Source organism: Saccostrea echinata, unplaced genomic scaffold (genome assembly GCF_033153115.1).
Source record: "Saccostrea echinata isolate AGI-Se365-2 ecotype Australia unplaced genomic scaffold, CSIRO_AGI_Sech_v1 ptg000060l, whole genome shotgun sequence".
Taxonomy (NCBI): domain Eukaryota; kingdom Metazoa; phylum Mollusca; class Bivalvia; order Ostreida; family Ostreidae; genus Saccostrea; species Saccostrea echinata.
Genome location: NW_026889809.1, coordinates 4487284 through 4503644, shown reverse-complemented (window position 1 = coordinate 4503644; position 16361 = coordinate 4487284). Strand labels below are relative to the sequence as shown.

The 16361-nt window shown below is 32.8% G+C and overlaps 2 protein-coding genes across 2 annotated transcripts in view; both read left to right on the top strand.

Annotated features, from left to right (window-relative positions):
* LOC133175063 (uncharacterized) overlaps positions 1-16361 on the top strand; it is a 399658-nt gene that overhangs the window by 370811 nt on the left and 12486 nt on the right. The window lies entirely within an intron of this gene.
* On the top strand, positions 2501-14830 carry LOC133175114 (voltage-gated purine nucleotide uniporter SLC17A9-like). The gene is made up of 12 exons (XM_061310246.1): positions 2501-2598; positions 5251-5377; positions 5659-5878; positions 6794-6893; positions 7912-7985; positions 8082-8256; positions 9860-9956; positions 10679-10766; positions 11026-11060; positions 11293-11464; positions 12920-12949; positions 13564-14830. Exons 1-12 carry the CDS (start codon positions 2516-2518, stop codon positions 13701-13703), a joined length of 1341 nt encoding a protein of 446 aa, XP_061166230.1. The 5' UTR covers positions 2501-2515; the 3' UTR covers positions 13704-14830.

Genomic DNA, 16361 nt, shown 5'->3' with positions numbered 1-16361 from the left:
TCAAGTCCTATCTGTGTGATAAACCCACTTTTTTAGTCCCCTACTGGTGAAACTGGAGGGGACTAAAGGTTTTCTCCTCATCTGTCCGTCCGTCTGTCTGTCCGTCCATCTGTCTGTCTAGCTGTCCCTCTGTCTGTCTGTCCCACTTGGTTTTCCGCACTTTTTTTCCTAAACGCTTGCGGATATTGAGCTCATTTTTGTATGTGAGTGTATCTTGATGAGTTACAGATCGACTTTGGATTTCTTTCTGCTTCAATGATTTTTGAGGGAATTACGACCTTTTTAACTTTTAAGAGTTTTCCGCCTTTTTTTCTCAACACTTGCATATATTGAGCTGATTTTTTGTATGTGTGTGTATCTTGATAAGTTATGGATCAAGTTTGGATTTCGTTCTGCTTCAATGAATTTTGAGGGAATAATGGTCTTTTTAATTTTTAAGGTTTTTCCACACTTTTTTCCCTAAACGCTTGCAGATAGCTGTTGAGCTGATTTGGGGTATGTGAGTCTATCTTGTATGGTGTCCTGATAGGGCCATTTGCAAAAGTGTAATAGCACGTTAGGAAAATGCGCTAGCACGAAGTGACAATGCGTTAGTGTGTTGTTCACAACTCGCCATCATGCTCACACACAACACACCACCACGCTAACACAACTTTACACAACACACCATCTTGCTAACACAGAACATACCATCGCGCTAACACACAACATGCCTTCACGCAAACACACCACATGCTGCCATGCTAACGCAATTTTACACAACATGCCGTCCTGCTAACATACAATACATTGTGTAAAGTTGTGTTAGCAAGAAGGCTTGTTTTGTCTTAGCGTGACGACGTGTTCTGTAAAGTTGCATAAGCATGATGGCTTATTGTGTGTTAGCGCGACGGTGTGTTGTGTAATGTTGCATTAGCTCGATGACATGTTATGTGTTAGTGCAACGGCATGTTGTGTTAAGTTGCGTTAGCGTGACGGCGAGTTTTGTGTTAGCATGACGGCATGTTGTGAACAACACACTGGCATGTTTTCACTTTGCGGTAGCATGTTGTCACTTGCAAAAGTGCAACAATGCATTAATAACAACGTGCCGGCGCATTGTCACTGTGCGCTAGCATGTTGTGCGCTAGCACGTTGTCACTTTGCGCTGGTGCATTGTTACTAACGCGCTGTTGCACTTTCAATGTGATAACACGCTAGCACATTGTCAATACATGCTAGCGCCTTGTTACTAACGCACTGTTAGACTTTTGCAAATGGCCCTATCGGGACACCAAAACCTTGATGAGTTAAAGATCAAGTTTGCATTATGTTTCACTTCAATGATTTTTTGATGGAATTACGGTATTTTCAATTTTTAATGGGAACCAGATTACACTTGCCATTAGGGGACTAGTTTTGCTAATGCAATACTCTCAGAATGCTTGTTTTATTGCATATAAATAGATATTTTTTTTGTTCACTGATAAAGAAGTTTTATCCTGCAAATCTTCGCACCTGAGTTGACATTAAATAATAACATTATTTCATGTTACTTATGTCTCTGCCTCACACACTTAATGATGATAACCTTCATGTCAAGTTTGAGCTTTTATGTTCCACATTGTATTTTGAAGCCTATATATGACCTGTGCAGGAATTTTAATTTCCAAACAAGTACAGGCATGGATGTATAGTATTTTTCAAAGTGAAGGAGTCAGTGCACCCCCCCCCCAAAAAAAAAAAATTATCAGAAAAAAAGAAAGAAAAATTAAGCTGTTCAAAATGGAGGGGGATTCTTACTCTTATTTTTTGGCAAAGAGAGAGAGAGAGATTGTATCCCTATAAACTTGAACTTGTTCAAATAGATACACAGACAGACATCTGTTTGACCTAACATATGTTTCAAGTGGGTATATTAAAGCAATATGAGCTGCAACTTTGATGTCAGAAATTTTTGTGGCAAAATTGTAATTAACAATTTCAATGCCAGAAAAGAACATTTGTAAAGTTCCAGCTTGTGATAATCCAATTTCAAACTAGTCTTTCATTTTTCATTGTAGTGAATAAACTAGATCATTAAATTAAAAGAAAATGGAGACTTATGCAAATGTCTCTGTTTTACAGGGAAAGTTTTGCATTAGAAGGCGAAAGTTACGCGTAATAACACGAAAATAACAGTTTATTCGTGAAAGTTTCGCGTTATAACGCGAAAATTTTTTTTGTTTTTTGTTTTTTTTTTTAACCTACGAAAATGAGCTCAATGGGCTTTCGTAATTATTATTATACTTTGGGTTAAAAATATAATTATTGCAAAAACAATTAAGTACTCGTGTTATATGGGATGAAAATGGTTGTTTAAATCAACATATCAGCATCAATGAGCATACAAATATGCCTATATATGGTTTATTACACAGATTAGAGAAAAAATGTCTTATTTTTGAAGTATTTTATTATTTTCATCTATGGCGCACCATAAAGAATTTCAAGCGTCTGAACTGCTGTGATTTAGCGTCTTCACGACAAAGATGACATGGCGATGCAGGATGACGTCTACATCCCTCTCATTACGAAAAGGTCCGATTTAAAGCCATTGGAGGGCAAATATTGGACGAGGTTAGTGTAACCGAAGCAATCAGTAATTCTATCATTTAAAAATAATACATGGCTGTGAACTTTTTGACAACATGTCATAGAAAGCGTGTTACATTATTTAACTCGAATTTACTCTTGCAAAATATGTACAATGGTTATAGCTGCAGAACTGTAGCGTTATGGTTTTATATGTTTGTCTTTGACCATAACGCTACAGATTCTGTAATGCAAATATTGTGCAATTTACGGCGCAAGATTTTCTATAACCAATATGTATATTTTATCCATCTCTTAACCCTTTCTAGTCGTCTCTACAGACCAGTAAACCAGCTTGTGAATTTTATGCCATCCGACAACAAATTCACCAGAAGTTTTATATTTAAGTCTTTTACCATAACGCTACATATTCTTTAATGTAGATGTTGGGCAATTTACGGTGCAAGATTTTCTGCCTACAGTTGGGGAGAATTTCTCCTCTTTCCAGCATTGGTCAATCAACTACCTTTCATTCTCTAATTCTAGACATACTTTTTAACCAAACAGTATATTTTATTCACCTTCTTACCCTTTACAGTGGTCTCTACAGACCAATAAAGAGCCATAGCTGCCTTACCGATGACACGGCCGACTCAAGAATTTAAAAGGAAATTACCTGTTTCTATTTATAGATATACTGTACCTTTTCAATTCATGAGCAAACTATGTAATATGATTTAGGACGAGTGTTATATTTTCATAGTTGCAAGTATGTCAAATGACAATCATTTTACTTGTTCAATACTCTAATTCTGAGACAAAAGATTTACGCAGAAAATCAATAACAATAAAACAAGTTGCTATGAATTTGCAAACTTTAATAAAATAGTTGACTGTCTTTTTCCAAGATACTTTCAAAGTGTAATGTGTATATTATAACTTTCTGAAATTGTGTATATTATAAAACATAATTAAGAAAAACGTTGAAAAGATACACAAAGAAAAAAAATTAAAAAAACATGAATGGAAAAATTTGGGGCTCGAGCTCGCAATCACCATATTTACATTCCAGCAATCATACCGCTGCGCCAACGAAGTCAATGATGTCAAGTTGATAAATTTAAGACAGACGATTATATGAGAAGAAAAATTTAATATACATTTTCATCATTTTCAATATGAAGACCACCTTTAACCAAAATTATCTAAAGGGAATGAAGTGCAGACATATCCAAATAGAATTATTCAAAAGTTGTTTTTCTGGTTAAGGGTGGTCTTTGGCAACAGTTTGTCATCGTTAGGTGGATACCTCAATATTTACTATATATTCTATACAAACTGGATAATTTTCAAATTTATCATACGAGGGAACTATTAACATTTCAATATAATTATTGTGTGATTTGGTTTAAAGCATGTATAAACTAAGACTGTATGACAAAATTTTGGTTAAAAAATGTATTTAAGAAATCACTAGTAGAGTAGGCGAAAATGCCTATCAAATGCGCTATGGCTCTTTGATTGTTTTGAATTTTCTGCCATCTGACGAAAATTCAAAACAAGTGAGTAAACTGGTCTATAGAGACAACTGTAAAGGGTTAAGAGGTGAATAAAATATATAGGTTGGTTAAAAAATATCAATGACAGCCCTTACATTTTTTTGTCATTAATTTTGATTGTCCTTTATGTACCAGAAGTTATCATGCATTGATTGCATTCATTGGACTCTACTTATATAAATAATATTATCTTTGCAGTGATTTTTCTACAATTTTTAAAAGGGGCCTGTGCCTTTTCAATAGGGAAAAATTGTCGACATTTGTGTCAAATTGGGAAAAAACAATAAGATTGTAATTAACCTTCATATTGACAAGTAAAATAAAATAATAAGTAAATGTAATATCATTTATTGAATTTATTTGCTACAAAATTTTTCATGTTCAACAAAATGGACAGTTCTACATTTTAATTTTCTTTCATTTTTGTATTTTGATTGTCCTATAGATATTCTTTTTTTTTTTTACCATTATGGTAGAATTATAAATTGAGAAAAAAAAATCATTCCCGATTTCTCGTTATTGCTCGCATTGGAGATGGAATAATCTTGACACTATTTACAAGCATGTATTGCTGTATCGCATATTTCTCTGCAATGCCAGTCTCTGCAGGATGAAGAAACAGTTTAATTTTCGTGAAATCAAGGACACTTGTTGTAGAACTACTAGTACTTGCAAATTACAAATAAAGCTATGCTTAACAGATTCACATGCATATTTAAATTTCTTACGATGTATTGACACAAAAGTTTGACTTCCACATGATCGATTTTCCAAGGCTTGCAAACACACAATTAAACTGTTGTTTTTCGCCGTTATTTTAAGCGTCCGAATGACCAAAAACAATAGCGTTCCATTATAGATAAGTCGTACATAAAAAATTCAATCAAACCAAAACAATACGTTTTGATTTTGGGAAAAAAACAGTTGAAAATTGGGAAAAAATCGGTAATTTTTAAGAGGGGAAAGGGCCGATATTCGGACCTAAATTGAGTGTAGAAAAATCACTGCTTTGGTTTTCAACTTGTAAGATAAATTATTTCAAAGCTCTATATTTGACTGTCCATAGAATTGTAATTTGTATCAGATGACCCTCTGAATCTTAGAAAATATATTTTTCTCTCATGTTTATGTTTTGAAGAGCTGAGAGGAAACAATGGGCAGCTGGTCTATTTATAGGATGTGCGGTCTTATACGCGTGTCGGACTGTTACTCCTTTGTGTGTGTCAGCCATGGCCAAAGAGATGGGGTGGGATAAAACACAATCAGTAAGTTGCATTTAGTTGTTTCATTTTTTGGTATTACTCAATAGCTGTACAGTTTAAACTGTGTAATCCAACACCTGTACAATCCATTTCACTGTGAATTCCAACCTTAATTTTTCATTCCCGCATTACTATTTTTCATGTTCTTTGCACTGTGCAATCTACACCCTGTCTTTTTTTAATACTAAATTTGTGTCCCAGTGTATGTTGGATTAGAAAGGTTTCACTGTACATGTAATTTTTTTATTAAAACTTATGCATTGTTGACTTTGCTTCTTGTGTAGGGATCTGTGCTTTCCTCCTTTTTCTGGGGATACACCATGACCCAGTTTCTGGGTGGATATTTAGCAGATAAGATTGGAGGAGATGTCATTTTACCTATAGTAGCAGTATTCTGGTCCATGATAACCTTCTGGACCCCTCAACTTGTTCACCTGTCAACAGACAGAAACCTTACAATACAGATTATTGTTGTCTCTCGGGTTTTCCTTGGCATGTTCCAAGGTAATGCATCTTACTTATATATTAACTCATTAAAAAATATTTCATGTCACTTTACATGGTCATGGTTTCATTATTTGAGTATCATTTAGACAATTTTACATATGTTGCATTAATATTTTTCAAATGTTTAGTACAAAGTATCAGTATTTTAAACAATAAATGTAGATGTAGTTTGCAGTTTGAAAAATATACATTTTGTGAACTTAATGAATCCAACTTTCAACGAAATTGTTATATCATATTTTGAACATGCTTATCATAAGATAATTTTATACACACAATACATTGTCTGAAAATTTGATGAATTTTAAACTGATCAAGAATATCCCAAAGATACCAAGACATTTGTCTTTTCATGTAAGGGTACATTTGCATCCTTAATTTGAGCTTTATCCATAAGTTATGGTTCTATACAGGAGGCTACATGCCTAGTTCCATCAGTATGCTTGGACAGTATGTACAAGACCCAGTCAGGTCGTACTACTGTGGTCTGATAACGTCCGGGCAATATGCTGGGTAGGTCACAGAGGGTTGTATAAAAAAACAAAGCTTATCTGTACTACAGTGATCAGACAAGTGCTTCATTTTATTTCAACCAGCCATTTATAATAACTTTTGATAAAGAAGTACAAACAGAAATTCTGCTTTTCTTTGAAATTCTAGTATGACTTGTTTGGTCAAGCGGGGATATACCCCTGTATCATTGTAGATTATTTATACACCCTAGCTCATTTTGCTGTTACTATTGAACTTTACTTATGGATTCATAGAACATTGACTGAGCTGGCCATCTCTCTCTCTCTCTCTTAGTTGTGGGAAACATTGTTGATTTTTCTCTGACTTTCTGTGATATCTGTAGATATTTCCCTTGTAGAGCTGAGCATGCTTGCCTTATGTTGCTTTTCTTATTGACAGGGTTCCATTATCCCAGTTTTAGCTCCATTATGTCCAGGAAAGTTTCTGACCAGGAGCGATCCTTCACCTATAGTTTTATTTGTTCTGGATCTCATTTTGGGTAATTAACAGTTCTGAATACAGTGTTCTTTGAAAAAATTATTTTCATATTGAAAATCAGTTTTTCTCATTTTTTACTTTTTTTTCAATTAACAAAAGTAAGCTTAATGTATTTTGTCTGCTTGATATTAAATTTAATATCAAAAAAATAAATAAATAGATAAATTAAAAAAAAGAATAAATAAAAAAAAAATTTTAATTAATATCTAGAACTTATGCAATTAAATGTATATTTTGTAAATAGTAAAGATTTTTACATTCCAATATCTTAATACTCTCTGTGAGTTGCTTTTTTTCTTTGTTGTTTGGCTGATTTGATAATTCTTCCACCACTACTACTCACAAAATTATTAGAGCGGTCCTTGCATTATGTAAAAAGTTAAATGAAATGGCAGAAAAACTTGTATTCCCTTCAATAAAATAATTGTTTGACAGTGTTTCATTTACCTCATTAATATAATACTGTGTACATGAATAACAGCTGCTCAAACAAGCATGGGTTGTGTCCATTTCTTTGCTGAGCTTCCTTCCATGGGGAAGCATAGCAGTATAATTATGTACAATGTATTATCATTAATTATCTCATTAATACATGGTACATTGTTTGTATATAAATTTTATCACATATGTGTATATATGCACTGCATGTGTTAGTTCCTGGTATTGAGGATATGGAATTTAACGGGAACCTCTCATCTCAGTGTCTTAACTTATTTGTACTACAATTGAACTATTTCATGGTCAGTTAAATTTTAAAATTTTGTACATTGCATTTTTATTTTGATGCATTCCCAATACTCATTTTATATTATAGCAGATTCAAAAAGTACATGCTTATGATGATCATAGGGATTAAATTCACACACAGATATTTTTATTTAAAAAATCTTTTAAATAGCATTTATTTTTATTTGTATTGCAATACTTTTTTTTGTATTTACATTGTAGTTGAAAATTATAAAGTTTATTTTAGGACTTGCTGTGTGCTATTAAATAAATAACTTATATTTTTTTTTCAGTACTTTACTATGTGGAAGTATCGGATCTATACTTTTAGAAAACTTTGGATGGCAAAGTGTTTTTTATTTTGTTGGTAAGTACAATGAACTTTTGTTATTTTGTGGGATGTTTAAGACTGGTTCCCAGATTGGGCATATATACTATGAGAACTCTGTATTCCTTATTTCAGGTTTGTGCAGTATACTGTGGATGCTGTGTATGAGGTATTTGATTATAGAGAGACACAGGCGGAAGTATCTCCAGCCCCCCACCCTCACAGTCAGTGACAACACAGTCCTGGCAGAAAAATTCCCTGAGAAGAAATCCGTGCCATGGTTGATGCTCTTCGTCAAACCTGCTTTCTGGTATGTTTTTATCTTTTTTATTTAGGGTCCCACTTAAAAATTCAAGAGCCAGATCATATTCACTGTGTCTGTCTGTCTATCTATTCATACACGTATTTCTACGACAGAATAGGATGATTTTTGGTTCTGTTCTCATCACGTTTATTATTGTTATAGACATGCCCATTGATATCCAAAAGTATGTACAGTAAAATTTGTTTAATTCGGAGTCTGAGTGTTCCGGAATTTTGTCAATTTCGCCTACAAATTTTAGTCCCATGCACTTCTTTAACAAATGTATTATAAAAAATTCTGTTTAGTCCGGATACTGTATACATGTATATTGTGTATTCTGAACGGTAAAATTGGTCCCAACTACCGGTACTCATAATTAATGGCAATTATTTCCTCTAATCCGGCCAAGCAGAATAACCTGAGTCACTTCAATGCAATTAACACCTTTTGTGGTAGATGTGCTAACGTGTGTTTACATAAGGGTCATTAGACAAACTGAATCGTGGTGGTTACACAACCCACTTTAAGAAATATAAAGTTAAGTTAAAATTAGATTTTAAAAAATGCTTACATATTTAACTTGCTCACACAATATAACATAAAATCAATGACAATATAGGTACACAATTTACAAATCAAAATATAAATCAGGATCGAAACTCAAACGTCTTATTTCAAAATGGCGCCATAATATTGAAGGGAAGACATAAATGTTAGCATAAAAAATAAAAATGTCAATTCAATAATTAACAAATCGTAAATAATTGTGTTTGTAGTTAAGTTGAATGCGCTTTTTGACTTGAAAAACCGCACTTGATATACACGTGTCTGTAGATTCTGACTGTGTTAACATTTCACGCTGAAAGTCTCAAACTTTATGAATGAAAAATAAAAATTGACAGTAAGTCATCCGATACTATTAAATAATTTTAGACTCCATAAATATCAAATGATTTTATCATTTAATTATATTTTTTTCAACATATGCATTGAACATGTTAATAAAACAACGGAAATAAATTTCAAATATATTTCTGCATTTTTTCCTGCACTCCGGATTCTGTCTAATCCGGCCAAATTTTGTGGAACCGTTGGTGTCCGATTTGGACAAATTATACTGTATATATACATGTACCTGTCTGTTCTATAGTAAAACTCTGTAGCACTATCTGTTTTTAGTCTTTTGCAGTTTATTGTTAAATATTTACATTTCCAAATATTTTTCCTTAAGATTCTCTGCAAATTGGGAAAAGTTCATGTTCTCATGAACTACTTTGGGATGAGTAAGAATATTTCATTGTGATGTAATTGAAATCCAAAAAAAGTGCAAATTTTTTTTTCAAAAATGATCATTGAATGACAAAAATATGTGGCAAGTCATCAGAAAAATAATGTAAATATAAGAAATGAATTTAATTTTTGAGAATTCATGAGGTACATGAACTACAATGTTTCACACCTGCATATTTATCATGAAGCACTAACACAATTCATGAAATATGCCGGCGTGAAGCGTCATAGTTCATGTCCTCCTGAATTCTCAAAAATTAAATTCATCTGTTATATATACATGTATTTATCCATTAACAGGGAACAATTTATATTTCAGGTCTCTGTTAGTAGGACATTTTTGTGAAAATAATGCCTTTTATATCTTGTTGTCTTGGTTGCCAACATATTTCCATGAAAATTTCCCAGATGCAAAGGTAGATACATCTGTTTTTAAATGATCAAAGAAAAGTTATTTTCCATTTAAACTGTTCTCAGTATACTATCATTACCATAATGACCATAATTGCTGACTATCGAAAAATCGTTGCTGAAGGCAGCATGTCGGTGACAATCGATAGAAAATTTTTATACAAACTGGTTCATCTTTTAAAATTATCAAAGGACATTCTTCTATTTCTCTTGCAAATGGCAGAAAATTTTCATACTAAGCATAAATTGAAGTTGGTCTCACAGATTTGTATTGAAATATTGTTTTCATTTTCAAGGATATCTGAATATTTGCTGGTTAACTTTATTTAGTTTAACCTTTGAATTAAGGTTCAAACTATCAATCATATAATCAATTTTATGCTACCAATTCAATTTGATAATTGATAGTAAATTTGGTCCAATTTTGCAACACTAAAAATTAGTCTGTCAATGCTTTATATTACTGTATATACTCACCTATAAGTCATTTTTTGGGGAGTTAAACTTTGGTCCAAAACTCTGTATCTGACTTATATGCAAGTTATAAAAAGATTGGTATTTTAACAGGCCAATCCCTCTAAATTAAGCTTAATAAATACAACCGACTTATAGGTGGACCGACTTATAGGCAAGTATATACGATACCTTATTTACATTTTAGGGCTGGGTGATTAATGTGGTGCCCTGGGTGTTGACCATATACACGATACAGTTATTTACATTTTAGGGCTGGGTGTTTAATGTGGTGCCATGGGTGGTGACCATGCTTAGTTCCATTTTCAGCGGCTGGCTCGCTGATTACATGTTGTCTAAAGGTCAGTTTATAAACCAATACATGTATATACCAGTAATGTTCTGTTGTGTTAAATTCATATACCTGATCAGCATATAAAGTTATCTATACCAGTAATCACTTTATGTGTTAAACTCATTTAGTACTCGGTAATAACTTTGTTTTGTTTTTTTGTTTTTTTCACACTGCTTGTTTCACTTACTTTACAAAAGTTATTATTCAATGTAAATTTATGGAGAGGTACTTGCTTTAAAGTAATATGTCTCTTTCTACACTTACAGGGTGGAGTGTAACATTTGTCAGAAAATTTATCGAGGTAAAGTGTTTAAATGCTGAAGATAGTCTGTGTTGTTGATTTATGTTAGGATCATGTCTATCTTGAATCTTCTAATTTATTCTGCTGTGTGTTTTGGATTACTTTCAGTCTATAGCCTTATGTTTTGGATTACTTTCAGTCTCTAGCTTTATGTTTTGGATTACTTTCAGTCTCTAGCTTTATGTTTTGGATTACTTTCAGTCTCTAGCTTTATGTTTTGGATTACTTTCAGTCTATAGCCTTGTGTGGTACTGCCTCAGCATTAGTACTTCTGTCTTACACCAGTACTTATGGATCGGCTCTAGTGTTGATGGCTATAGCTGTGATGTGTTGTGGTTTCCACAACAGTGGGATACTGGTGAACCCTCAGGATATAGCTCCTACACATGCAGGATCTGTCTTTGGTAAATATAAAGCTAGATTTAGATACATGTACTAGTAAAGCATAGGATATAACTCCTACACTTGCAGGATCTGTCTTTGGTAAATATAAAGCTAGATTTGGATACTAGTAAAGTAATGGATATAACTCCTACACATGCAGGATCTGTCTTTGGTAAATATAAAGCTAGATTTGGATACTAGTAAAGTAATGGATATAACTCCTACACATGCAGGATCTGTCTTTGGTAAATATAAAGCTAGATTTGGATACTAGTAAAGTAATGGATATAACTCCTACACATGCAGGATCTGTCTTTGGTAAATATAAAGCTAGATTTGGATACTAGTAAAACATAGGATATAACTCCTACACTTTCAAGATCTGTTCTTGGTAAATATAAAGCTAGATTTGGATACTAGTAAAATATAGGATATAACTCCTACACTTTCAGGATCTGTTCTTGGTAAATATAAAGCTAGATTTGGATACTAGTAAAACATAGGATATAACTCCTACACTTTCAGGATCTGTCTTTGGTAAATATAAAGCTAGATTTGGATACTAGTAAAGCATAGGATATAACTCCTACACTTTCAGGATCTGTCTTTGGTAAATATAAAGCTAGATTTGGATACTAGTAAAGCATAGGATATAACTCCACACTTGCAGGATCTATTTTAGAGTTAGGCTACTAGTTAATCCTCAGAATGTACAGACATATTTCATTAGTCACTTGCAAAAGTGATGTCATGACATTTTTAATGTAGGGGTACTTATTAACAAAACAAAGAAAATAAAGAGGGTTAAGCCTTCTTTTTATTAGTACTTTATCATTTCACCTTTGACCCTCATTATTTCCCTTATGTATCTTGGTAACCATTGGTGAGATCTGTAAATGTCGACTACAGGCAGTGGTTGCCATTTTGTGTGTTTGACAACATCAGAAAGTTCCTCAGCAGTATGCTTTTGGATTGCTGTTGCAGTCTCCTTGTTAACTTTTCCACACATGATGTCAATAAATTGTATTGGCCAACTGATAATAGTATTTTTTACCTTTAATTTTCTCTGGCACAATGAATCACGGTATTGTCATCTTGGAAAAAGAAGTCTTGAGCAGAGAAACTCTGATTATAATGGGCAACAATTTATTATGCTAATGTCTGTCGTTCCATCAACAGCTGTTAAAGTCCCAACACTGCAGTAGCCTAAATATTTTACCTACTGCTTCATTGGAGGGAGGGGATAGTTTAGAGCATCACCATATGAACATGCTCAGATTTGCCCCCACATCTCAACTTTGATTAAGAACATGGTATTGAAGTTAAGTGTGTACCTGATAAAGGGGTGGTATTTTACTGTACTGCTTTATGATGCAGTTGATTTCATTTTCAAAGACATTTACAGTAATAATTGAATTACATTACTTAAGACTTCATTTTGCCCAGTTTATAATGTGTTATATTTTCCATTTCAGGTATTATGAATATGGCAGGTGCTGTTCCTGGTGAGTTTATATACTAGAACAGTGTACAGAGTTTTCATTGTTCTTTCCTTTTAGATTTTGCCATAATAGCTTATATTTTAAAGATTAATCAGCATAAACAATAAAAGATAATGAAAATTTACAACAAATTAAATGTATGTAGAAAGTTGTTAAGTATGAGATATTCAGCAGTGCCCTTACTAAAGATGTGGATGTTCAGTGATCTCGGTCCTTCCACAATTTCTTTCTTTATTTTTTTTCTTTATTTTTTTTTTTTATTTTTCCATTTATTTGAAAAAAAAATATTTGACCTTTAATTGAAGAATTTATCACTAAAACACTTTGCCCTGACTTTGAAGTAATGAAGGATTAATCACCAAAAAAAAAAAGAAAAAGAAATCTCCAAATGACCTCCAAAAAGTCCACATTCAGGCAATGGTGCACATATCTATACCAATTATATGATTTGGGAGATTTAACACAAAATATATACATGATTCATTTCTGTGTTTAAAAGTTGTGTGTCATGAAATGATCTTTTCTCAGGGTAACATTGGTAGAAGAAAAAAACCATAATATCTATTGTATTCCATTGATTTCCTGGATGTGTTTATATTATAGCTTTGTTTTTTCAGGCTTTGTTGGTGTGTACTTGGCGGGCCATGTACTAGAAGCCACTAAGAGCTGGGGAGCCGTGTTTAATCAAACAGCTGGGGTATGCATGTTTGGATGGCTGGTTTATATGATATTTGGGACTGGAAAGCGGATAGTGTAAACTCTGTGTCTTGCCTTGTATGTGACATCTTGATTTTGATATGTACAGCAGTATTTATTTATGAGGTGAACTGAAAGTAGCAGAGCATTAAATGACAAACAACAAAAAGAGAGAAGGGAGAGAATGTTTACTCAGTTTTGTGGCATGTCAAGTCTTACTACAACAAATGTTTGAAAATTGTGCTCAATGTATTTTATCACAGGAGATATGCTTATAAGTTAAATAGTGTATTTTCTTAAAATGTAACAAGTACATGTCAGAAAGACGGGAGAAATGTGAAACTGTGACCAGAAACATTTTAGAATTTTAAAACACATCCATTGATACCAAATATGAGGCATATGAAATCATGATACAATTGTGTAACAATCATTATGGTAGTTTTTTTTATAAAATGTCACTATACCAGGCTTGTGGCGGTGCATACAGTTGTTGGCAACAATATACATCTAACATCACTGCACTTATTGTTCTCTATTGGCACAAATGTACTTTGGCTGAAAAATTATACATGTACATATTGTATGCCTACCTTCACTGCACATTTTTGGCCCCACAGTTAGGGTTGCCTAAGGATTTTTTTTTTATAGTAAGTATTGTGGAATAGATATTATCTAAGCAGTATCCATACAGGTGACAAAACATACCATCACAGGGCTAAGTATTGTGGAATAGATATTATCTAAGCAGTATCCTTGGTTTATAGGGCAAGGCTGGGTATGTTGACATGAGTGTTACATGAGAATTTTTTGTGCAAACAGAATGTAAATTTTATCTTGTGGAAATGTTTGCTCACAAAAAAGAGTGCATTTAATGCAAAATAAATGACAATTGTATGTTTCAGTTTTACATGTATGTATGTATGTATGTATGTATGTATGTATGTATGTATGTATTGAACTTGCCATGTGTTTAGGAGGAGCTGTCTCAAGATAGGGATATTCTCCTTAAGATCATTAATGCAGTCTTGAAAAGGTTTGGAATAACACAAGGTAGCTTGGAACTTCTAGAAATCTTTTTTTTTATTTACATTTTCGTGACTTTAAATGAAAAATTGTAATATTTTTTCTTAATTTTTATGAAATTCTATAACCACAGTAAAACATTGATCCACACCCAAAAAGAAATGGGGAACTAACACAGTGTTTATAAGGTAAAATGTCATTTTTCAATGAATGCCACTTTCTTAAAGATAAACTGATGTCTATGTTACATGTATATATTTTTATTCTGAAATGATAATTATTATCTTCTGTAATTGTGTATGATCTTATCCTCAGATGACTTTTTACAGCAAGTTTCTGAGGTACACCCCATTCAATCTGCTTTTGATTTATGCCCCTTCAATGAGTTGTAGTGGGGTATGCTGGAATCACCGTAACTGTCTGTAGGTGGAAGAATTACTTCGTGTTCAGATCACAGGCTTATCTCATGGGTATCCGAACCAAACTTGTAAATGTGGTGAATATGTGGATAGTGATATACATAATGTAATTCTGCCACCTCTGCGCGCGGCTATCAGTCTTCTTTGGACAACACTAGTTATTGTAATTTTAAATATTAATTTAACTAATAAACAAATATACATGTATATCAATATATGATACATGAACATGTATACGATTAACTAGTATAGTTTACAAGTATAATTGACTTATTTTATCAAATGTTACTTTGTTAAGTATTGAATACTTTTAATATCCTGTTGATCCCTAAATATGTCATAAAGTACATGTAGTTCCCTACATATTTCCTTCCAAAGATTATGAACTGTACAGTTTGGTTTGATGTATATTCAAATGAATGGCTAACAAGAGTATTTATTGGGGGAGAGTATCATTATGTACATTTTTATTCAAGGAATTTGGGTATGTAGAAAAATGGTTTTCATTTCCAAGTGGGAGATTTTAAGTTAAGTAGCTCAATATATTGCGTTGTTAAGAATGAATTAAATTTTTAGTGTGTGTAAATTACCTGTATATTTTATTCACTAATTAGATTATTTATTTTCATGCCAGTGTGCCACTGAGGGACAAATTATTTATTTCCAAGATTTTCATGGACAAATTATTTATTTTGTTCCTCTTTAAAAAAAAGTTTGACAAGCAACCAAAAAAAAAAAATAATAAAAAAGCCGAACTCCAAAACTATAAGGGGTGGAGTGGGAGTAGATTATTTATTTTCGAGGACAGATTATTTATTACCGATTATGATTTTTTAATATATAATATTGGTGTCAAATGATTCACAGTATAGAGTGTGTAAAGTGTGTATGTTAGGTTTCAACGGGCAAAAAAACTTAAAATAAGAAAATCTGATGTCAACTGCCTATAAATGTGACCAGTATTTGTGCTGCTTTTATTTTGTATTTATAAGTATTTATATAACAATGTTGTACACCGTCCAGTTGTTCAGGCGTGTCATTAATACTTAAGATGTGAGTAACAGCACACTTCAATTACTAGTATGGACATTGTTGTAATGCAACCTTGTTTAAGGCTTCAAGAATTGGGGGGGGGGGGGGGGGGGTTAATATGTTTCAACAAAAAAGGGGCAATCCTTTTCTTTCCTGTACCAGAAAATTATGGCAACAATATTTTATGTACATGTAATGAACTACACTCGTATCATGTTATGTTTGTCTGCAATATCTTTTGC